A 26,152-nucleotide genomic window follows, 5' to 3' on the forward strand; every position below is an offset into this window, starting at 1 on the left:
CCCCTCAAAGCCAAACTTTGCTCATGGAGTTGACCAGATGCGCTGGTTTTCGATGACGCTATTGTGGATGCATGGCTCAGGTTCAGGAATTGTTTGTTATATACTGTAGGAAGTGGCTGTGTAGCTACTGTTCAGCATGCTTGCAGTGAGTAAAGTCACACTTCTGCCACTCCCCAGAGTTCTATGGTGACAGGCATACAGACTACTTTACAGATTTCAAGGGTTCAGTCCTAGCTTTTAAAGACTAGCCTCTGATGTAACCATTTGTTCAGCTTTGATCAAGGCAAGTAAGAGACTAAACAACATTTTGTAGTAATGTAGTAACAGAATTTCAGCCATATTTTAGATTTATCATAATCTCACATTACCCCTAAATATTTATCATAAGGTTCAATTTAATTTTAACTAGTCAAATCAATACTTTTTCAGATGCCGTTATACTTTTCTAGATGTCCCTATTATTTTCCTGGTGCCCTAGGCATTTCCAGATAATATCCCATGGCATTTGTGAAGTGGCTCAAATTATGACTACAATAGCAATGGTATATAATATGATTACTAGATCTGCTGCTACAATATGGAGTGTAAGGGACTGGGCAGAGCTGCTGCACATGACCAGTGGTAGCAGATTATTCTAATAAGTTAGCGGTGTGTGTAAATCTAAGTCACCAATGAGTGCACAAGACCAGAGAGTAGCTACCAGGAAGCAGGAAAAGGAGCCTTACTATGCGGTGGGAGAATGTGAGCTTAGAAAGTGCAGTACTGGTTCTATTATGTTTATGTATATATTTATTATGTCAGGTTTAACCTTTTCCTGACCACTTATTTATATTATTTAAATTTTGATGCAGCCTATACTATAATACTCTAAACCCTCTAACACTGTAATGCCACTTGAACAGTTTAAAGTTACTCTTTGAATGCAGCTTGAAAACCCCCTCCCCCCCCCCCACCACACACACACCTCATTAGGCAGAGCCTAGACCAGTGACAGGGAATTTGTGCCCTACCTAGACCAGTGACAGGGACTTTGTGCCCTACCTCCCATAAAGGTATTATGGTCCCACAACGAAGGGGTGTGGTAGCACAATAGTAACTCCAATTAAAATTATAACACACAGTAGCACAATCATATACACATTACACCGCATTTAGTGCCCTTGATTCATATCAAATCACACAGTAGTGCCCCTCATACATATACTGTCCATGTCCCTCAGCAGCTCCATGACCTGTGTCCCTCCAACAGCTTCCCCACCTCTCAGTTCCTCCAGCCCCCTCTCATCAGGTCTTCAGCAAGCACAGAGCCTGCTTCTCATAGTGGCTCTTCTCCACTTTAGCGGCAGTGATGGCATGACATCCCATACGCTTTGCCAGAAGAAGAAGCTGCTGGGACAGGCTTTTCTGTTGTTCTGTTCAGGGATGTGGTAGAGGTGGAACCATTAGAGGTGGTGGTTCCAACCCATTCCCCCTCACTTTGGCCCTTATTCTAATTCGGACGGTACGGCCCGCGTGCGGCCGTACCGCCGATGTTTTTCTTCTGCACATGCGCAGAGGTCAATCTGCGCATGTGCAGCCCCCTTCGCCGCAGACGTATTTCGTCCGCCGCAAAGGGGGCATATAGGGGCGTGAGAGGCTTCATGCCCTCATTTCCCTATGTGTACGCCCCGCGTTTCATGGGCGTTCCCATGCAAACGCGGGGCGTATGCATGGTAATGAGGGCATGACGCAACTCATGGGGGCGGAAAGCTGACGTCGCCGGATGTCAGCTTTCAGCCCCCATACAAGCTACCACACGGACGATTGTCCGTGTGGTCTCAGCTTGCGGGAGCTGCCGGGGCGTGCGGACCTGCCTTCGATGGTCGACGACCATCGAATGCAGGGGGCAGCTCCCACCATGGTGGAGGCGTACGCCTCCACCATTTTTATGCGGATCGCCAGCCGTCCGTGTACGGACGGCCGTGGCGATCCGTAGGGTGGGCGGGGATTGGTTTGTGCGGCCGGAGCCCCGTGTGCGGCTCTGGCCGCACCAACCAGAATAAGGGCCTATATCCCCTGCTCTGACTGCACCTTGGATATTCCCTCTTGGTCCGGTGGCTGTATCATAAAGGCCCAATACTGCAGATACTGCCTGGCTCTCCTAATGGGTCTAGATCAGCTATGTACCCTTTTCTTTTTTTCCAGCTTCCCAGAATCTTCCTTAGAGCCACATGCTCGGACAGGTCTGACTTTAACTCCTCAGTCAGTGTCTTGGCTCCTCTTCATATGTTCTTTGCACAGACTCCCATTTTTGCACCAAATAGCCTTTCCTGCCTGGCAAACACTGACAGACAGAGCCAGATTAAGGTCTAAATGGGCCTGGAGCTGAAAATGATCAAGGGCCTATTATGCGCAATAATAGGGGTTGTGGCCAGCACCTAATAAGGGATTCAGTCAAAATACCGACAGGGTCAAAATCCCGAATGGGTCATAATACCGACAAGGACAAAATCCCGACATTTAAGATCCCGACATTTAAAATCCCGACAAGGTCAAAATACTGACATATACAATGTACAGGTGAAACAGTCAACATGACTTTGTGTCGACAGGTCGGGAGGTCGACATGTTTTTTTTCACTGTTTTTTGACCCGACGTGCCGACAGGCGGTATTTCATGTCCTAGTATCCACTAGGGCGTGGTGGGAGAATAAAATAGTGTGCCAAGCGCAGCGAGGCACCATGCCCGAAGCATTCGCGAGCGGCTGCGGTTCACTTCCAACTGTGTCCATGTCGACATTCGGGTAAAAAAAAAAAAAACCAGTGAAAAAAAACCCGATGTTGACCTCGCGACCTGTCGACACAAAGTCATGTTGACTGTTTCACCTGTACATTCTATACAGTATGTCGGTATTTTGACCTTGTCGGGATTTTAAATGTCGGGATTTTGTCCTTGTCAGGAATTTATGTGCTCACTCGCCCCCCGGCCGCTGTACAGGGCGGGGGTGCCGGTGATTGCGGCAGTGTTCTGGGGCGGGCAGAGGGGAGGGAGGGTTGGTTTTGGCAGGGGGTGTCGGGTGATGCGGCGGGGCAGGCCACATCATCAGTTGTGGTGCCACTCACCTTAATGGGCACCTCCTGCTGCAAACTGGTGCCCTCCAGTGGCCAGCACCCTAGACAAATGCCTAGAGCTGCCTAGTGGTGGCGCCGACCCTGTACTTGCCTCTTACACATTATGCCACATGGAATGAGTCAAAATTCCCACCGATTGAGCTAAAATTCACACTATGCCAGGCATGTCCACACAGTGGCCCTCCAGCTGTTGTGAAACTACACGTCCCAGCATGCCTTGACATAGTTTTAGCATTCCCTAATAGCAAAACTGTGGCAATGCATGATGGGACTTGTAGTTTCACAACAGCTGGAGGGCAATAGTTTAGACATGCCTGCACTATACCAAACAGATTGAGCAATAATGCACAATATGCTTCACAAATAGGGGCATTGCGCGCCAAAGGCGCACATTAAAAATTTACACCATAATGCCCATTACATGTTAAGCCACACACCATAATGCCTATTAAAAATTATGCTACATAAGTGCTCCTTACCTACATGTTCATTGCCAGGCGTTCCATGCTCGTTGCCATGTGGGATTACATGCTCATTGCCAAGGAGGAATACATGCTTGCGGTAACTGGGGGACAGCAGCCGCTGGGCAGAAATGACATCCATTGACAGCCGGGCAGAGAGCAGGGGGCTGCCCGTCTGTATTCAGAGCACTACATGTCCCGGCTATTTGAAATAATACCCCTTTCACACCAGAAAATGCATGATCTTACCTGGGAATACGGTCCCAGGATCATACAGGGACATTCCCGGACTGGCCCCTTTTACACCAGCCTAGTCCCTGCATTGTAAGGGGGGAGAGAAAACCACCCCGTCCCCTTTAAACAACCAACTATATCTTCGGAACCAACTGACCCATTTACATGTAGGCTTTGAATGATTTTGGTCCTGTGAAACTGGGCCGTTTGGTTCCAGAGAAATCTGTCCTCAAACAACATGAACAGCCATGAAATTACATTTCAGAAATAAAAAAAAATTGGTTTAACCGCAATTTTTCTAGAACCAATGAACCCATATGGACCAGGTATCAGATTGAAGGCCCAGCGATTTGGATTCGACTGAGATCAACCTCGAGCTTCTGTGATGCCTGAGGGGGAACTGGCAGCCGTTGGAACCGGGTGGAGGTTGGAATTAGCGGGTCTCATGTTATCCTATGGGGAAAACATTCCAGGTTTGCCTGGCAGTATCTCCGGTTCCAGGGGGGCTAGCGACGTGGGGCTGGGCTAGTTGGAAAGCCCTGTCCCTCAACTACAAAATGGGCCTATTTGAAGAGTGGGCCTGGAGCTGTAGCTCCATCAGGCCCATTGTTAATCCGGCCCTGCTGACAGCTCCTCCTTTCATCTAGGCAGGATAAGGATACTCCCCATCAGATTGGGTTCCATTATTTTGGGTCTTTCTTTGATTCTATAGCTCTGTAGTCTTAGGTTTAGGCATTCCAGTGGGACAAGGGACTACACTAGCAATAGGCTGCCCTTATATATATTTTTTTCCCATGGAATTAATGTTTAAAGAAATATACTTTGTATTTTAAAGGAATAGTTCCATCTGTATTACATCATGATTAAAAAAGTTCAAGTTATGAGTCTATGTGAGTCTTCATTAATTATCTGCAGTATGTAAAACGGTTTAAAACTAGGTTTTCCTATCTGTAATTTCAGGAATCAATAAGTTTACAAAGAAAATTCGAAGTCCATATACTATTGATAACAATGAGCTTCTGGATTTCCTCTCCAGAATGCCCTCTGACGTGGAACTGGTGAGTAACACAAACGTAATGTGTCCCATAGCAACAACCAATAATATATATGCTTCCATTTTTCTATCTCCCACTACAGTACTATTTTAGTGCATGTAAGTCTCTGATTGGTTCTTACAGCTTACCATGTATTAGACTACTATGCAATTAGAAACCTGTAAGTGATTGTATCTCAAAGGAAAGCTCTAGGGGTCAGTAACAGGGAACATAATTTATATAAATGCTAATATTTGTGCTTGAAAATTTTGGAACAAATGGGAGGGTGATAACACTGCTGCGCATTACCCTCCACTTTATCACTTTGCCAGCTTAATTCATCTGCACCTCTGCCACTATGCAGCACTACTACTGTCCATCAAAGTGCTGACCCTGATCTGCACAGCTATTCAGTTACTATGCAGCACTACTACAAGTCATGCTCCCTGAAGTTGCAGGAGGTTCCCAATTTTTAGGGTAGTCCCACTCAGCCCCCAAAGAGTAGGGTCTCCCGCATCCTGCCCACTTCCTAGTGTAGAAGGCAGGATTGCATGTTTCTTCCTGGCAATCGAGGGAGGAGAGGGGAGGGTGCGGGGCTAATGATGAGTACAGTTAGCCCTGCCCCCTGAGTTGCCATGCGGTGTCTCCTCTCCAGTCCTCCTGAGAGAAGACTAAAGGTGGCCATACACACGCAGATTTATCTGCAGGTCTGTCTGGTTGGAACAAAAACATGGTTATGGATGAGAGAAAATGACAGTTGACCATTTGCTTGGAAATGCTGCAAAACTGACAAACTGTCACTCATCCATAACCATGTTTTTGTTCCAACCAGCCAGATCTGAAGATGAATCTTACTAGTGTATGTGCACCTTTACAAAGTAGTAGTAGTAGTACGTTTATTTATAAGGCGCCGCAAAGTGTCCGCAGCGCCGCACATAGCAAACAAAAAAACAAATTACGAGGTAACGTACAGGGTGTGTTGAAAAATACAGTATAAATAGGGGTATAGCTGGTAGAACTAAAATCAGCATCAGTTCAGAAGTAGGTGTCAAAATTGTCGAGGAGACTGAAGATGAAGTAGAGGAAGGGAAGAACAGGACAGGAGCACAGGTGAGGTAATGAGGTAGGGTGAGTACGTGAGGAAGGAGGACCCTACTCATAAGAGTTAACATACTAAAAATAGGTGGGTGGACGAACGAAATACAATAGGATAAGTAGGAACGGAGGGGAACGGAGGCAGGATAGGAGGATCAAAAGAGGTTAGGAGGAGGGATAGGCTAGTCGAAAAAAGTGTGTTTTGAGGGAGCGCTTGAAGGAGGTAAGGGAATCAGAAAGCCTGATGGGTGGCGGGGGGTTGTTCCAGTGCAGGAGGGCAGCGCGAGAGAAGTCTTGGACATGGGAGTGGGAGGAGGTGATTAGGTGAGAGGTCAGTCGGCGGTCAGCGATGGAGCGAAGAGGACGGGAGGGAGTGTGGATAGAGATCAGTGAAGAGAGGTAGGGAGCTGTGGAGGAGGAGAGAGCCTTGTAGGTGGTCGTGAGGAGTTTAAAGAGATCTCGGAAAGGATTGGGGAGCCAGTTAAGAGATATGCAGAGGGGGGAGGCAGAGGTAGAGCGGTGGGAGAGGAAGATGAGCCTAGCAGCAGCGTTAAGAATGGATTGGAGAGGTGCGAGGCGGGTGAGAGGTAGCCCAGAGAGAAGGATGTTGCAGTAGTCAAGGCGGGAGATGACAAGAGAGTGAATGAGAATTTTGGTCGCGTCAGTGGAGAGGAATGGTCTGATGCGTGAGATGTTGCGTAGGTGAAAGCGGCAAGACTGTGAGAGAGCACGAATGTGGGGGGTGAAAGAGAGGGAGGAGTCAATGATGACACCGAGGCAGCGCGTTTGGTCGGTGGATGTGATCTCGGTTTCACCAATGCTGATGGAGACAGTGGGAGAAGAGGGGATGTTCGGGGGATGGAAGATTAGAAGTTCAGTTTTAGCCATGTTTAGTTTCAGGAAGCGTTGGGACATCCAGGCTGAGATGGCCGTGAGGCATTCGGAGACCTTGGACAGGAGTGATGGGGATTAGTCGGGGGAGGAGAGATAGATTAGGGTATCATCAGCATAAAGGTGGTAATGAAAACCATAGGAGCTGATGAGGGTGCCCAGAGAGGTGGTGTAGAGGGAGGAAAGGAGAGGGCCAAGGACTGACCCTTGGGGAACACCGAATGGCTGTGGGGTAGTAGGAGAGGAGGAGCTCGGAGTGGAGACAGAGAAGGAGCGATCGGAGAGGTATGAGGTGAACCAGGAGAAGACCGTGCCAGTGATGCCAAAGGAGTGGAGGGTGTCGAGCAGGAGAGGGTGGTCAACAGTGTCAAAGGCAGCCGACAGATCAAGCTGGATGAGGATAGAGAAGAGGCCTTTGGATTTAGCCGATAGTAGATCGTTAGTGACTTTGGCCAGGGCAGTTTCAGTGGAATGTAAAGGGCGGAACCCGGATTGGAGGGGGTCTAGAATGGAGTTAGCAGTAAGGTGGCTTAGGAGACGATTATAGGTAAAGACGTTCTAGGAGCTTGGAGGCCTGTAGTTAGATGGAGAGTTGGGGTCCAGATTTGTTTTTTTGAGAATTGGGGAGACAAGAGCGTGTTTGAAGGAGGAAGGGAAGATCCCAGAGGATAGGGAAAGATTTAAGAGGTGAGCCAGGTGAGAACAGACTGACGGACTGAGACGACGGATAATATTGGAGGGGATAGGATCGAGCGGGCAGGTGGAGGGAGAAGCAGATTGAAGGATAGAGTGGACTTCAGCAGCAGTGGTGGGGTAAAATGAGGACAGGGGTTGGAAGGAGGGGAGTGAAGATGTAGGAGGGGAGGAGGGAGAGGGTGAGGTCATGGCAGCAGTGATGGCAGTCCTGAAAGAGGAGATTTTGGTTGAAAAGTAGGTAGCAAAATCAGCGGCTACGATGGAGGACGGAAGAGCTGGAGGAGGGGGGGAGAGCAAGGAGTTGAAGGTGGCGAAGAGCCTGCGGGGATTGGATGATTGGGAAAGGATGAGGGACTTAAAGTAGGATTCCTTGGCCAGAGCAAGGGCAGAGCTGAAGGAGGAAAGAATGAATTTGAAATGGAGATAATCCGCAAGGGAGTGTGATTTCTTCCAGAAGCGCTCAGCAGTGCGAGAGCACTTTTTAAGGAATCGGGTGATAGGCGAGTGCCACGGTTGGGGGTTGGAGCATCGAAGGGGGATAGAGGAGGGAGGGCAGGCAGAGTCCAATGCCGATGATAGGGTGTCATTATAGAGGGAGGCGGCAAGGTTCGGGCAGGACATGAGGGCGATTGGGGCGAGAAGAGGACACAGCGTGTTTGAGAAGGCAGCAAGATCAAGTGTGTTGACGTTATGCCGTGAGACAAAGCGCTTGGGAGGGGGGGGGTGGGAGAGGGGGAAGCAGTGAGGGAGAAGGAGATGAGGTTATGGTCAGAAAGTGTAAGTGTAGTCAGTAAGGGAACAAGAGCGAGAGAAGACGAGGTCGAGGGAGTGTCCTTGGATGTGGGTGGGAGAGGTAGTCCACTGAGATAGGCCAAGAGAGGAGCAGAGAGAGAGGAGTTTGGTGGTGCCAGGATAAGCGGGGTTATCCAAGGGGATGTTAAAGTCACCAAGAATGACAGATGGCAGGTCAGAGGAGAGGAAGTGTGGAAGCCAGGCGGTGAAGTTGTCAAGAAATTGGGAGATAGGGCCAGGGGGGGCGGTAGATTGCAGCGACACGGAGGTGGTAGGGGTAGTATAGATGGATAGAGTGAGACTCAAAGGAGGAGAAAAGGAGAGAGGGTTCAGGGTGAATGACACTGTGGGTGCATGAGGCTGAGAGGAGAAAACCCACACCGCCACCTTGGCGACCGTCAGGCCTGAGAGTGTGAGAGAAAGAGAGGCCACCGTGGGAGAGAGCAGCTGGAGAGACAGAATCAAAGGTGGAGAGACAGGTCTCGGTGATAGCAAGGAGGTGGAATGCTCTAGAGATGAATAGGTCATGGATGGCAGGGAGTTTGTTGCAGATGGATCTGGCGTTCCATAGTGCACAGGAAAGAGGGGGGGTGGGTTGTGTATTTATGTGGATAAGGTTTTTGGGATTGCAGAAGCGAGGGGGGGGTCGTTGGGAGGGTAGGGGTGCGGGGGCGAGTAGTCAGGATAGGTATGGGATGGGAGGGGGGAGGAGCAGTTGGAGAAAGTGAAGTTGAGAGATTAACAGCCATGAGGAACTGAAGGTGAGAGGGTAGGTTAGTGAAAGCAGACAGAGGGATTTGGGAGGACAGACAGCGTCTGTAGTAGATTTGCGAGGATGTGGTAGAAAACAGAGTGAGAGAGAAGGTAACAGGCAAGGAACTTCTGTCAGAGAGGAGACAAGTGGGTAAAATCAGGTTGATTGAGTAATCCAATTAAGTATGAAACAACAAGTGAGAGGATGAAGGGAAGAGAGAAGGTCAGAAGTGAGGCAAATGTGAGCAGGCGTGAAGAGGGAAACAGAGTGCAATAAATGTGTGGCAAAGATAAGAGAAAATAATAGTGAATGAGTAAAATGAAATACAATGTTGGAAAAAATATAGATAAAATTAATTAAATGTCAAAATTGAGCAACAGGTTACAATAGGATAGAAAGAAGATGAATATATTACAATAAAATAGAATATGAAAATTTAGACTGTGTTCAAACTCACCTTTTTCAGTATTCTAACTCACCTGCTTCAGTTTCCAACTCACAAGTCACTTAAGTAATCAAGCTTCACTTTAGTCTGCAAGCTTCCCTCTCAATGAGTATGACCTTAGTGCTGATCCCGATTGGTAACTTATTCAGTTACTATGCAGCACTACTACTGCTCATCTACTACTGCTCATCTTTGTGATGATTCGGATCCGTAATGACAAGAGTGGGCCAGAGGGGCACTCCCCCACTTTTTCCCTTATCAGCTTTTTGCCTCTTATTAAAATGACACCTTATGAGGAGTTTGACTAGGGCGGTACACTTGTCAAACAATGATAAAGATGTTCTAAGGCCAGTGCTGGACTGTGGCATGAAGGTCCCACTGGGAAATGCAGTGGTAGGGGCCCATAGCTAGAGGTGTGTCCAGTCTCCAGAGGGGGTAAGGCCAGCCACTAAAGACATTTGGCTAACCATTATAGTGTGTATGGTCTGGACACCTTGATAAATATAGTTGATAATGATCTAGTACATGCATGATAATGTACCAGATTAGTAAAAGGAACGCTCTGTTGAAAATATACCATAGTCATGTACAGTATAATGTAACATATGTATAATGTACTGTATGTATGTTTATTGGCACAGTCTGGAACCTGATTTTCAGAGGAGGAGGCAGTTCAGGAACTTCAGGCAGTTGGGCCCACTGGGGGTTTTCCCTGTACCCCTATTTGACAATCTGACCCTGCCTAAGGCGAGCTCAGACAGGACAGGAAACCTCCCACAATGCAGAAGGGCCACCTTCAACTGCCCTTTCCTAAATGGGGTGCGGTATGATACTTTAGTAATTTTTACTTGAGTTTAGGCTTTTCACTGGCCGTTAGACCACCTGCTATGAGGGCAAAGTCTTGAACTCTAGTATGGGAAGCAGTGATCAGGGTGGAGGAGTGATGACAGTCGTCGGCCGATCATAGAGGGCGGGAGGGAGTATGAATGGAGATAAGGTTGGAGATATATAGAGTAATGGAATTAGAGATGACCCTGTATGTGAGGGAGAGGAGTTTGAAGAGGAAGTGCAGATTTTGTTGAAGGGGAGTGACAGAAGTGGAGCAGCGGGAGAGTACGATAAGCCTCGCTGCGGAGTTAAGGGGCCTTATTCTGGTTCATTCTCAGAGGCAAATTCCTTCTCAAATGGACAAAACCATGTGCACTGCTGGTGGGGCAGATTTAACTTGTGCAGAGAGAATTAGATTTGGGTGGGGTTTTACTTCAAAGTGAGATCTATATTGCAGTGTAAAAATAAAGCAGTCAGTATTTTCCTTGCACAGAAACAAAATACTCACCAAAATCTAATTATATCTGCACATGTTACATCTGCCCCACCTGCAGTGCACATGGTTTTGTCCATTTGAGAAGGAATTTGCCTCTGAGAGTAAACCAGAATAAGGCCCAAGGACAGTTTGGAGAGGAGCCAGTTGGGATAGAGCGAGGCCAGTGAGGATAACGTTGATGACCTCACGGACAGCAGGTGGCATTAGAAGGCTTGCTACTTAGCAAACCAACCAGAATGACCCCCAATGTTTGTTTTAGTGCAGCTTTGTGTTATTGGAAAGAGCTTTACTGAAATCCTTGTTGTTTCCATGTACAGATACCCTCTTCCTGTTTTAGCTTCAAATCTTTTCATCTATTACAGTATGTCTCAGCCCCAGCTGTAACCTCCATCCTGACACAGAGCTGTCCATAAGCGTTAAAGGGTGCATCCATCTGACCATTTTATCTCTGGACTCTGTATTTAACAGGTGCGGTATCGAGAGCTGAGGGCAGACCTCAACCACAGCCCCAGCAAAAAGAAGAAAAACAATCTTGGTTAGCACCGCTACTCATCAAGGAGAACAGCATCTGCTCGCCCCAGATAACGGGAGGCCCCGCGGCTCCACGCGCATTCTCATTGTTTGTGTTACCTTACGTTTATTTCTTTTTTTTTTAACATGATGGCGATGTTTTGTAAATATTGTATAAAGGCAGATACCATTGTACAAAAAAATAATTTGATATACAATTTGGGAGTTCATCCCTTGCTGTGTGAATGCTCTTCCCGGACCAGTAGTGTGACACTCTTGAATGAAGCTAGTGAAGCAGCGATCGGTATGATGTAGAGGCTGCCTCTCTCGCAGTACATAGCAGTGGCTGCTGGCACATGAGCTGTCATTGACAATGCGTAGCAGCACACTTCTGTATGCACAGGGTTTAGCCAAAAATACTGTATTTATTATGTAAAGAAATTATTTAGAGTTTTGAAAAATTATATGCACTTTTTGGATTCAGTGCCTAACGGGTCCCTGGTGTCAGTGTGTATACGTCACACCCTAATACTTTCATTGTCTATGCTCAGACTAAGATAGTAGAATGCTAAGGGACGATCGCATAAGCCACCACTTTCAGCCATACAAAGTACAGAGTACAGAGTACGTAGAAGCAATATAGGTTTTGCACAGAACATGTATGCAGCGGAATATAAGTGTGAAGAGTGGAAGAAGTGTCTGGGACAATAATATTGGATGTGATGTGGTGTAATGAATGGGGATTGTTTGAAAAACATGACTGTAAATTCCATAAACCCACAACCAGGAATGAATTTCTCTATTGCACGATTTCTAGCAGAATGTGACCTTAAGTCTATATAAAATAGTAGGCCAGATTCAGTAATGCAAAAAAGCAATTCGTTTTTGTGTCTGGCACACACCATGTTGCTATGTAAGGGGAGCAGATATATTTCATGTTTTTCTGTGCAGGGTAAATACTGTCTGCTTTTGCATTCAGCCCAAAGATGATGACAGCTTTATTTTACAGTGCAATTCAGAAGGCACATACACACTGGGAGATTTTTCACAGCGTGTATGGACAGAGCATCGATGATGGCATACACACTGAACGATTTTTGCCCGTTTTAGCAATTTTTCCCGCGGTGGACGAATCTCTATAGCAGGATGCTATGGAAAGCGGTCCACCCTGTCAATTATCTGCTGGTAATACCAGCAGATGAGCGGCGGGCCAGCGATGATGCAGGAGCGTGCATCACCATTCATCGCTGCCCCGTACGCACTAAGCGGCTTCTGAGCTAAAAGCAGCTCCAAAGACAAAACTCAAAGTCGTCCGGTGTGTATGGCCCATAACTCTCTCTGCACCTGTGCATCACCTGCAGTGCAGCATGGTTTTTCCCAGTTTCTTGCTTTTTTGCTTTGCTAACAAAACTGAATCCAGCCTATTGTCATTGTAAATTGAATTAATCATGAATTCTGTGTTTATAATCATGAATTGCACATTTGTGACATGACAGGATCTCACAGTATCAGTTTATATATATAGAAAATAAAGTGGCAGAAATGGTGGCATATACATTTGTTATTCATAATTAATATTGTTATATTTACAGTAAAATATATTTTTATGACTATATACTATAGGCGTTAGGCAATAACATATACAATTTCATTGGTTTGCATTTTAAAAATAAACATAAAATTTAGTGATGTGCAGTAGAGAGGAAGTTTACTTTATCTAGGGGCGAGAGGTCCACCCAACTCCACAGGGGCCCACTCAACCCAAACTGCTGCTGACTAGTGACTGAGATGTGCTAGCTACAGTACACCTGTAATGACAGAGCATATACCAATATGCATGTGGCTCATATATACCAATATGCTCTGTCAGGTGGATGGAGAAGGACATTACTATATATGATTACAGCTTTTAGGAGATCAATTATAGTTTTATTCATTTAAGCTTTAAACAGACACCCACACATACACATATATATTTTTTTACAAAGAGGTAACAGTCCTCAGATAATGAGGATTGCAACCTTATTCTGCTTGCATAATACTTGTTAATTGGAGATATTACATGTGCATTCCGTTCCACTATATATATATTTTTTCATTATACTACCCCCTCCAGCGATTCCTGCTAGAGCACACTGGGGGTTATTCTGGTTCACTCACAAAGGCAAATTCATTCTCAAATGGACAAAACCATGTACACTGCAGGTGGGGCAGATGTAACTTGTGCGTAGAGAGTTAGATTTGGGTGAGTTATTTTGTTTCTGTGCAGGGAAATACTGACTGCTTTATTTTTACACTGCAATATAGATCTCACTTTGAAGTAAAATCCCACCCAAATCTAATTCTCTCTGCACAAGTTACATCTGCCCCACCTGCAGTGCACATGGTTTTGTCCATTTGAGAAGGAATTTGCCTTTGCGAAAGGAACCAGAATAAAGCCCACAGTGCATCAGCCTAGTCCCGATGTGTCTCTCCCCCTGGCCATTTTACTGGGCATGCTATTATCCAAAATCTTTTGTGCACCCCAGAGGTGCCAGCTGCCGCAGTATGGGCAACAACATCTGCAGCTGTAAAAACTCCATAGCTGCAAGTGTCAGAAGGGTCTGTGCTATTGACCGTTCATACATTGTCAGCATATGAGCATGCTAACTTACAGACATACGTTCCTACCCTACCGGAACAGCCAGGAAGCTCTCAAAATTTGCTCCTGGCTCTCTGGAAAGGTAGGAAAGGACATGGTCATTTTTTGGACTTTTCTATACTTTACCATCAGAGGGGGGGCAGGCACCAAGGGCCTTATTCTAGTTCACTCTTTCTGACAAAATCCTTCTTAGATGGACAAAACCATGTGCACTGCAGGGGGCAGATGTAAAATGTGCAGAGAGAATTAGATTTGGGTGAGTTATTTTGTTTATGTGCAGGGTAAATACTGGCTGCTTTATTTTTACATTGCAATATAGATCTCACTTTGAAGTAAAACCCCACCCAAATCTAATTCTCTCTGGACAAGTTACATCTGCCCCACCTGCAGTGCACATGGTTTTGTCCATCGAAGAAGGATTTTGTCAAAAAGAGTGAACTAGAATAAAGCCCCAAGTACAGCATGCGATGCGTGCCATGCGAGGGTACGTGTTACATGAATTGGGCTCCATGTCGATAGGTGCGAACATTAACAACATAAAGGGCAAATGTACTAAGTTTACAAAAAGTGGTAAAATGGAGAGTGATAAACCACCAGCCAATCAGCTCCTAACTGCCATGTCACAAACTGTGTGAAAAAAAGATAGGAAGGAGCTGATTGGCTGGTTGTTTATCACTCTCTATTTTATCACTTTTCAAGGCTTAGTAGATCTAGCCCTAAAAGGGAAAAACTAATGTCAACCTTTTGACCATGTCGACCTACTGACTGTCTACCTAGTAATCCAAACACCTTGTGCTGATTGATTGATTTATTAACAGTTTCTTATATAGCGCACACATATTCCGCAGCGCTTTACAGAGTATAGTATAGTCCCTGCCCCAGTGGAGCTTACAGTCTATATTCCCTACCACATGTACATGCACACACAGGCATTCTAGGGTTAATTTGTTAGGAGCCAAATAACCTACCAGTATATTTTTGGATTGTGGGAGGAAACCGGAGTACCCGGAGGAAACCCACGCAAGTACGGGGAGAATATACAAACTCCGCACACATGTGGAACATGGTTGGGATCGAACCCATGACCTCAGTGCTGTGATGCAGTAATGCTAACCATTACACCGTCCATGCTGATACCACTTCCCCACCATATGGAGCCTTCATACATCTACCCTTAGGTTTCTTACACCTGTATGAAGGATATGTACATTTTATGTAGTTGTTACTGTGATTAGGATATACCACAAACTGTACAAATTTTTTTATTTTTTTTTACTTATTGGTTTCACTGGGGAACAGCTATAATGAGGGTATAAAGAACAGACAAATGGGCTCCAGGCTAATAAACAAAAACACATTTGAACATCTGTCGTAAAAATATTTCCCCTGGAAAATTCCCTATTTTTCAGCATTAATCCCACTCAAATTAAGTTTATTATTTTATTTGACATAACTATTCTCCGAGGTATATGGTAATATGTGTAAAAGACAGGTATTGAAAGTGCAAATGAAATTGTATTACAATGAAGTCCAAAGAAACTGTAATGATGGTGGTTGTAAAGCACTAAAGTGCAGCGATAGTAAGCAGTGCTTCCCCGTGATATCAGCAACTCCCTGCACTATTTTACTCCAAGTGTGAGGACACTGATATAGCAGTCACATGCTAGTCCATATAGGACTAGCATGTAACTGAGGATGGCACATGAATTGCTGAGAGATTGTGACGGCAGCTATGATTGCTGAGGATGTCTTTCCCCAGATATCGACAAGTGTTGTGCCAATGAGCTGATATGGAGCTACCTCCACAATGAGTCAGGCAAACAGAGCTGCACCCTCACCTCTACATCCAGTATATAATGATGTCCTGGGACGGTCTCTCCTCCGTGGCACACAAAGCAGTTGCCAAAATACAGATTTCTGTTTATTTATGTACATTTATAAATTATTTGTAATCATAATACTGCAATGAAACTTCAATAATGACCATCTGCGTATAAAGTATACAGAACGTGTACTGCACAAAAAGGGAATTTACTTCTTTTTGAAATTTATATCTTTTGTAATATAGTGTTGTAAAAATTACATCTTTTTCTCTACTTTTTATTAACCTTTCTAGCATTATTGTACATTATTCATATTGCATATTATTGTGGTATGTGTCTGCTTCACTGTTTAATGCACTAGAGCAGAGGTTCCCAAACTGTGTGCCTAGGCACCCTGGGGTGCCTCAGGACACTTGCAGGGGTGCCTTGGGTTGGTGGACCAAGATCAATTCATATTATTTATGGTCAATGTACCAGGCAAAACCAGTGCTTGTGGTTGCCAATCATAATATATGTGGACAAACAAAAGCAAATAAAATTTCTCGATATGAAGCATTTGGCCTAGGGGTGCCTTGAAAATATTTTGATGCTCTAGGGTGCCGTGATTGAAAAAAGTTTGGGAACCACTGCACTAGAGTCTGACGGTTCTTCTTCCCCGAAGTCCACTACTGGCTGCCAATACTATGTTAAATAGGTGATGTAGTGACCTGGGGGTTTATTTATTGAGATGCGATTTTGCAACAGGATTTAAAGCGACAAATTTTTAAAATGGGCAAAGCGGGTTGGAAAAAATGGATATATTTTCCAACCCAACATGCCAGGTTTTGCCTTTAATGCAGTTTAAATCCCTGATGCAAAATCATACCTCATTATATTAACATGTCTGTGTTTTTTTTAAATACTGTACAAACCTTTTCCAGATAATTTACTTTAATTTATGCTAAAAAGGGGACTGGAATAACTACAGATAATCTATAAAGCATTGGAGAGTAAAACATTTGATAGATTCATTTGAAAAAGTCATGTAAGGAGAAATATTTCACACTTCAATCTTAGTATTATCTTTATTTTAAAATACCTGTAATGCTACCTGAAATGGTCAGGATTGGATACCAAAGAAAACGAGCCCTTTATATTGCAATGGTGAGAATTAGTATCGGGAAACAGGATCAGAACATTATCACATGGGAGAAAGGGGGCTCATGTTGGCAGCTCTGAGAGTCACTGCCAGAGATACCATTCAATCACCTTAACCACACCCCAAATACAGTAAAGACCTTATTCGGGTCTGTTCGCAACAGGGCTGCATTCGCAAGGGGACTGATGTTGTTTTACTGTGCATGCGTATTTGCATACACAGGGTGCATGCACCCTCAGCGATCAGACTGTTCACGGATGCACAGCCCAGGACAGCGGGTGGGCGGCCCCATTAGCATATGGGAAAGCCCAGCGTATCATGGTCATTCCCATGAGAATGCTCTCATGCTAATGAGGCCATGACACGGGTGCGGGGGACGGGCAGCTGACATCACCGGATGTCAGCTGCCCGCCTATTTCCTTCCCAGCGTGCACGCATGTGTAAGGTTGCTCAGTACAACCTTACATATGCAGGCACCTTCCACATCGTTCGATGGTCAGCGACCATCGAACGATGTGGGTGTATTTCTCTGGCCTGCAAATGGATGTTACTGTGTAACATCCATTCACATGCGCTGTTTGCGAATCGCGCTTGCGAATGGGTGGCGGCAGCTTTGAAAGTTTGGAGCATAATACCCCTTTCACACCGAACTTGTTAAACGGTATATTGCCGTTTTTTTCCCATTTCAAAACATTTAAGGCTGCAGTGGGAAAGCGCCAGAGTTTATTTACCGGTTAAAGATAACCAGTATTTCAAAACGTTTAAAAAGCAGAGTCCTACACGTTTCAGAGCCGTTTTTTATGCAGTGTGAATGGCTCTGAAACGGTATTTAGTAAAAACAACAGATTACAGACCTGTGATAGGCTGTCTCCTGCATTCTGCCTTGAAACGTGTTCAGGGGATTAAATGGGTTGACTGATGTGAATGGTACTTAAACGGTATTTAAAACGGTAAACTACTGCAATGTGAAGGCTCAGACACGTTTTAATTACCTTTTAAAAATACCGCTTTTTAAAACGTTTTGGCAATGTGAAAGCGGAGTTGAGTTGAGTTTAGTGGGGCAATAGACCTACATAAATAATAAACATGTTTAACTACAAACTGGTGAATCACAAAGTGAGAATATTATTTTTGCCACATGAATGGATTGGTTTGTATAGTGTTTAACATATACAAAGAATTTCTCCATTTCCATCAGAATAGCTAGATTAAAATGAATTAACATTAGATTATCATTTAAATAGTCACGCAAAATCACAGGAATCTAGCCATTTAAATCCAGAATACTGTATATTGGGGTGAAAAAGAGAAGCAGCAGGATTATATTTGTTCTAACTCACTGGATGTAAATGCAAACCTGATTTTGTGTAGCGAAAGGCTGCATTGCTACAATTTAATAGTAACAAGCTTACTGTCCTATATACAGCATGGTAATTTGATGTCAAATATGTCTATGTGTGTGTGTGTTGATTCCTAAATTATTTACACCAACTTTTGAAATGGCTATTGGGGAGGGAGGGTATTTAACAAGAACTTATTTAAAAACAATCTGAAAAAGATTGTTCTTTGCAGTATAATTATATTAATCAGATGTTTGCATTGCTGAATAGAGTTTAACATATTTATTTATTTGTGTAGGACCGCTAAATATTCGGTACTCAATGATGTTACTAAGCCATATTGTAACTTACCAAGCCATATACATGAGCTGCCCATTGTCCCAGGACTGAGGTCTCTGTTCAGAATCAGACTGCCTGGGAAACTTTAATCTACCGAAGATTGTGAACAGCCCCTAATACTGCAGATTTGTGTAAATTAAGGACTGCAGATGCGTCTCATTGCCTTCATGCTTTACAGCTGACTGGCTTTAAAGGCTTGCTTCCTACAACTTGTATTCACTTGTTGCTTGTCTAATAAAACAATAATGCAATATAATAATAATCTCTTGTAATTTTTGTGCATATTAAAAGAAAAGATTTAAAGGTTTGGTTTTATAAATATATATATATATATATATATATATATATATATATATATATATATATATATATAACAAGAAAAATAGACTTTTGTTTGCGCTATGTTTAGTGGCAGCTCTCTATAAGTCCTCCCTGTTAGTGGAGGGCAAGAATGTGGATGTGAGAAGAAAAGATATAGAGTGCGCTCAGTGATGTCCACCACTTTAGGATTATAATTATCCGGTAGACAACAACACATAAAATTCAGTTAAAATAAATTATTTATTTTTCAGACACAGGTTTTGAATTGCAGGTCTTCAAAAAACAGATACCCGACACGTTTCGTCTTATACGACTTCATCAGGGGACAGTTTCAAAATCTTTGAAACATTTGTTAAAGGAATTTATCCTACTTTGTGGATTGACTGTGTGCCAGAACTGACTTTAATCCAGCCAGAATGAATTTTCCAGTAAATTATAGATGGAAAAGAATTTTTCTCCAATGGCAAACAGTGACCTGGATCATATAGACCGGATCTAGTATCACCAATGTCTGAATACAGCTGTATTCAGATTAAGCCTTCGGGGGGCCCGGGACACTTTAGACAGGGGGGCCCCCTCCCACTTGTCATTACTGGCCGCAAACTGCACAGAATAATATTACACTGTCAAAACAGAGAGTAAAGACAGTAAAAACTTGGTCAATGGGTAACTGCATGGTGGGGGATATATATATATATAATATACCACATGCAAAGCCTATGTTTGTCCCTCTGTACATTACTCTGTAGGAGACCTCCCAGGCTCAGCGCTGCCTCTGATAAAAAAACCCCTCCCATGATGAGGCCGCTGCTGCTGTCTTCCATGGGCTTGAGAAGCATGTGATGAGCTCCAACAATCAGAGCTCAGCACAAGCTTCTCAGCCTCTGACCTCCTGTGCAAAGTCTCATGGGTCAACTCCCATTAATGCAGTCAGTGTGCCTTGATTCCTGATGCTCAGCACCTTTAATCATTGTCACGATATATATATATATATATATATAGATATATATATATATATATATATATATTTAAATAATTGCTGACCACAGGGGGTCCTAGATAGAGGGGGCCCAGGGGTACTGACCCCCCCCCCCCTTAATCCGCCCCTGAAATATACTAGAATGCTAGGAACATAATTAAACCAATTGTGTCAAACTAACCAATAATGTGTGGGTTAAGAAAGAACCAGAACAAAATGACTTTTAAATATGGATTCAAGGAGTCTAATAGCCCCCTGTTGTCATTGGGAAGAGGTATGGCTACCCCCTTACTAACAAAATACAGGTGTGCTTTAGTTATATGGCAACAGGGACATCTGTGTATAGGAAAGATTGCACAAAATCCAAGTGGATCGCATATATGGCCAGTGTCGTAACACTAACTTATATCCACATTTCCATTATGTTTTACAATTAGTATTAGCAATTCTTTCTTTTAATCACCTCTTGACATATGGGGATGTGGGGAAACATCTAAAACTGCCCATTCTGGCATAAGGGAGATGTACAGTAATTCAGTAAGATATCAGAGACTTATTGGTGGATCTTTCACAAACATTATAATGACAGGGCACCGGCGGTAGCAATGGAATAAAGAGACCCCAGAGGCATGACATTTGGGTCATCCATCAGTATCAGAAAGACTGATTGCACTGCAGATAAAGAAAGGGAGAATGTGTAAAAGATGACGTCCAAAGTGAGATGTGACAGTGAGGAACTAGCCAGCCAATGAGAAAACCCCAGAGCTATCTTTGTCATAGGATTGGCATAACATACATTACCTAGCAAATACCTAACCTGAGCTACCCCGTTATTATCACTTATAGACCATGATGTATGTAAATATTGAGATTCAGTTTAAGTCACAGATTGCTACTAATGTCGCATTCATTGTGTAACAGTTATCTTATGAAGTCATTAAGTTGGCGCTGACTCTATTGCTGCTTAATAATGCATGACCAGGGAGCATATACTGCATTATACTCAAATGTAGTTCCATCACCTCTACAGGACCACTTTAAGCCCTCTATTGCACAATTGCCACCCACTGTATAGGCTTCCAAATGACCCTGAATCCTGAGCACAACAGGTACAGATGAATGGATACTTGTTATTTACTGTATGTATTTGTGTTGATTGACAGTGCCGGGAGTGCCGGTTCTGTATAATACATATTGTCATCTTTGTTCAAGATAAGGGAAAAAGAGTAGTGGTTGTGGGTAAAAGTGCAGACAGGAACAAGTGTGGGTGAGTAATAGAGACAGAATTTGGAGGTAAAGGAGGGGATGGTGATGAATGAGACCACCACATCAGGGCTCCAAGGAAGGGCTGCCTGCTAGTATGCTCACACCAACATAGGTTATTTTGTCAGGTGACTGTGCCAAGTTACCTATCTGATCAATATATTTTGGTGGCATGTTATGTCAGACACTGAAAGGGTGGTGCTGGTTGGACAGTGGAGAATGTATCTGGTATCACAGAACATTAATTGCAGTCCCAGTGAGTATCAGTCTTCTGCCCTTCTAATGCTGGCGTGTTCCATGCACCCAAAACCAAATGGTGAATTCTCTTTTACTGTACAATGGCCCTTATTCAAATCTGATTGCAGTACAAATTTGTTCTCAAAATGGGCAAAATCATGTGCACTGCAGGTGGGGCAGATGTAACATGTGCAGAGAGAGTTAGATTTGTGTGAGTTATTTTGTTTCTGTGCAGGGTAAATACTGGCTGCATTATTTTTACACTGTAATTTAGAATTCAGTTTCAACACACGCCACCCCAATTTAACTCTCTCTATACATGTTACATCTGCCCCACCTGCAGTGCACATGGTTATGCCCATTTTGAGAACAAATTTGTACTGCAATCAGATCTGAATAAGGGCAATTTTTGTTGCCAGGAACTACTGAAGCCTTAATGTGCAACTGTTATTCTTCTTCTACATAAAATATATAGTGACCAGACATTCCAAGCCCCCCACTTAGATTTCTACATGTAGTGATAGAAAATTTTGTCAAGTGGCTTAGAAAACAAAATTGTCAAGAATTTTCCTAGTCGCCACAAATCCACTGTGCAGATACTGATGGCTGTGAATACACAGTATGCAGGTGAGTCACAAGTGTGTATAAAATCACAGGATCAATGATAAACCAACGCGTTTCATTCTGTACAAATAGAACTTCTTCAAGAAGAAGATAAAATGTAAAAGACACATAACAGAACCACCAACAGTGAAAGAAAAACATATAAGGATATACAGTATGTTTCACCTCATAGCTGTACGGGAAAATATACAGTATGCTCCATTTTGTATCATTATTCTTTGTAGTGACACTGAATGGTTACTTAATTTAATTAATAGGTACTTAATTTTGTGAAATGCTGATTTCGCAATGGCTCAATATTTCCTAATTGTGCACTACAGTCATATTATAAGATTCCAGAGGGCACCTTGCACCCCTGTCTATTTATACTAACTCTGGCCACACAGAGCCTGTTCTAGCACTTTATATATTGCAATTATATGGCACAGAGTGGGCCTGATCACCAGCGTACAGCAGGAATATTACCCGGCAGATTTATGTCATGCGTAGATGCGTGCAATTACTAGACTATCAAAGGATGCATTATAAATGCCACATTTCTTCTGAGTTATACAGTAGCTCTTGTCTTTTATGAGAATTATAATGTAAAAGCGGATTACTGAGAGTGTTTGGATTAATAACTTTTATCAGGGCCATCAAATGGAGTGACATATGCACCCACCTCCTGTATCCTGGGTATAAAGTTGATGGAATGTGACATAGGTACTTGACAGATTCCTCGCTCTTGACATGAAGTTTTTATATTATTTTATCAGTTTAAAGACCTTTCTAGTGCACGCGACATCCAGCAGTGTTTTCAGAAAGCATTTTAACCTGCCATATATTTTAATCCAGAACAAAGGGAAAGTCATTCAATTCTCATGACAGCAGATTACTTGTATCTATAATGTTCTATCTTTTGTACAGAGTACCTTTAATTTCAGGTCATGCCTGGAAACATAAAACACCCCGGTTAGCATGCAGCCCTAATGTGTACCAGTCATGCAGTTTTGAAAAAAAAAAAAAATACCTGGAACAGTGCACCCTGAGACAAGTCTTAGAATACATAATTCAGAGAAACAAAATAACTAAGGCCCTTATTCTAGTTCACACTTAGAGGCAAATTCCTTCTAATTCTCTCTGCACAAGTTACATCTACAACACCTGCAGTGCACATGGTTTTGTCCTTCTAAGAAACAGTGAACTAAAATAACCCCCAAAACCCCTTGCCCTTTCTTACAAATTTGGTTTATTATTAGACTAGTCCCATGTGATTATTTAGACCAATAGGAAGCTTTTCCTGAAAAACTGAATTATTCATAGTCTGTTGATGATGCTATAAGTTAAAGTGAAACACAATAAGCATCGTCCTTCCAGATACTATTTTTAACTCCCACCCACCTTCTAATGGTGCAGATTTTGGTGGGATTGCCCCTTTGAAGAGTGGATAAACCTGAGTGCAGTACTGACTGGCCCTGAATCATCCTGGTTATGGAGTTTATGTACTAAGCCTTGGAGAGAGAAAGGGGTTGGAGATAAATTACCAACCAATCAGCTCCTAACTGCCATGACAGTAGCTGATTTGCTGGTATATAATCTCAGTGCACTTTATCTCTCTGAAAGGCTCTGAACATAGATCCGCTATATCTCCCAGCATGCCTGGAACAGTGGGGAGGAAGGAGAGGTAAAGGAACCTGCAACTGAGATGCTACTGAGCACACAACAAAGACGGGCACAGTGGAAGGTGTAATGAGAGCAGTAGTGAAAGAGGTACATGAGTTGGAGGAGCAGAGTGGCCTAATCTTCTCCTAAGAATTCCAGGACAATATTGTAAGGTGTAGAGAAGATCCATGTCCATAGCATATAGAGGAGATCCATGTCCAGAGCATATAGAGGAGATCCATGCCCAGAGCATATACTATACTGTTGCTGGTCTAGTTCTCGAGCATTAAAGTTGGTTCATCCTCGGAGCTTTCAAGGTTTGGGTTGATGATAAGCTCTCATGCCTGTGCACAATGAATGGTCTGGTCTTCACACAAATCATTCCTTCTGCTACACATAAAAGTGGTCACACTCTAGATCTAGACTCAGATTGGATTACAAGTCACTGACCTAAAAGTGGTCAGATCACTACTCCCTTTGGTTCTCAATTGCAACCCCTCAAAATAGATCTTTGCCTATGGAGCTGACCATGTATTGTCCAAGGAGGGCTATGACTCCACAGGCTCTTGCAGCAAATCTGGATCTCTCTGTAATACTGGGAGCTGGTGAAGGTCCCTGTTCCCTAGTCCGTTACTATAATAGGGATATGACGGCTTTAATTGATATTATAGCCCCAGTGTGTAAACAACGTCTCAAAACACATCATCAAGCTCTCTAGTTTGACAGCAGTCTAAATGAGCTCAAGAAAATGGGCATAGAATAGAAAGACAATGGAGGAAGACATATCTTTTAGAGGACAAGATAAAACTAACAAAGCATATTGAGAAATACAGTATCAATCGACAATAACCCGTAAGAAATCAGAGTTCCTGTCAAATGAGATCATGGCAGCAAACAATAGGCCTGCTCAACTTTTCCACGCAGTGGAAATGCTTTGCAAGCCAGCATGACGGCAGCCTGATGAAACACTCTCCCAGGCAAGATGTAACGAGTTCCCAAAATTATTTTCAGATAAAATATCCACCATCAGGGCAGGAATCTCCACAGCACCATCAGAGGAGTGCCAAACTACCAAGCCTGACAATGTAAGCCACCTATCCTTGGACCAGCTTTGACCCAATGGACTCTTAATACATTGCTAAAACTGTCCAGATTTTGCGTCCCACTGCCTGTGATCTGAACCCTGCCCCAACCAAGTGCCTAATTGGGTATTTGGATATAATTGGCTCTGTCTTTGCAAACATTTTCAATATTCTTTGCAGAAAGGAATTTTTCCTCAACCCCTAAAGGAAGCAATTTTTAGTCCTAAATTAGATTCATAACCTAATTTAGATCCCGACTGCTTGACCAACTACAGACCGGTATCAAACCTTCCTTTTGTAAGAATAATCTTCTGATGGCAAGTGACTGGTTAATCTTAATCCTTACGGATCTCTCTGTAGCATTTGATACTGTGGACCATGGGCTTCTGATTGAGCACCTGAAAAATTTCTGTGGACTGGATGGGAAAGTACAAATCTGGTTCAAATCATTTCTCTCTGGCAAGTCACAGAGAGAGTGTCATCTGGAGTAGAAGCATCAGGGCTGCCATCACAAATGCAGTTGCCATTTCCACATTCCGGAATATTTGACTCCATCCATCTGCCTACCATCTGCGAGCATCTTGATTTATATGTTGGCTTCCATTGTTACCAGCTTGGATTACAAACACAATCTATCCTCCCCATTGGCTGTACAGATCTGAGGACATTGCTACAATGCTATCCCGAGGGATTGAAGTCCTCTATCGGCGCTGGGTAATTATTAGCCCCGCCGGGCACTATAACTCATCCAACTTGCTCCTACCAGTACCTATGGTTTAATATCAACAGATTTGCAATTGAGACGGGACAGTCCGTATACCTTCCTTGCATAAACAAATCCGGTCCACATATACCCAATAGTGGTTTAGTCATTTTATAACCCCCCCCTTCTTTTTTTATAATATATATATTCCCGTATTTACAGTGATTTGTGTTTTTTTTTATATATGTGTATTTTAATGTGTTGTTATTAAATTTTCAAATCTTTTCATCAAACGAAGCGCCACTTCTTCTTTTATCTTTTTCTATTGTGCTATTGGGTTTGACAACCCCAGTTTTTAGTGGCAGCTATTAGCGGGACACTCCTGGTGGCACCTACTCTAGCTACCTAGGTAGCTTCCAATCCTTTTGTTCTCCCAACAAAGAACTGCACCAATTACAGCTGGCATAGCTGCCAGGCTGTTAAGCATCCAGCCCGGTTCTAGCCACATAACTCCCATTCTTTACTCCCTTCGCGGGCTGTCCATAAAATAGTGAATCATTTTCAAGATTAAACTTACTGAGTTTCAAAGCCCTACATGGCCCAAGGTACCTGAAGCAGTTTCTGATTCTTTACTGTCCCAGCCGAGTACTGCAATCTGTAGATTAAAGACTTTAC

The 26,152-nt window shown here is 43.5% G+C and overlaps 1 protein-coding gene across 5 annotated transcripts in view; it reads left to right on the plus strand.

Annotated features, from left to right (window-relative positions):
- MCTP1 (multiple C2 and transmembrane domain containing 1) overlaps positions 1-13,533 on the plus strand; it is a 798,197-nt gene extending 784,664 nt beyond the window's left edge. For 4 of the 5 annotated variants that reach the window (XM_083151771.1, XM_083151772.1, XM_083151773.1 and 1 more), the window contains 2 exons: positions 4,766-4,863; positions 11,305-13,533. In XM_083151771.1, the coding sequence (XP_083007897.1) occupies positions 4,766-4,863; positions 11,305-11,376 (170 nt within the window). In that variant the 3' untranslated portion in view covers positions 11,377-13,533. The remainder of the gene's footprint in view (positions 1-4,765; positions 4,864-11,304) is intronic. The other variant, XM_083151775.1, reaches the window with a different exon arrangement.
- Positions 13,534-26,152: the final 12,619 nt, after the last annotated feature.

Source organism: Crinia signifera, chromosome 1 (genome assembly GCF_055691185.1).
Source record: "Crinia signifera chromosome 1, ASM5569118v1, whole genome shotgun sequence".
NCBI classification, from domain to species: domain Eukaryota; kingdom Metazoa; phylum Chordata; class Amphibia; order Anura; family Myobatrachidae; genus Crinia; species Crinia signifera.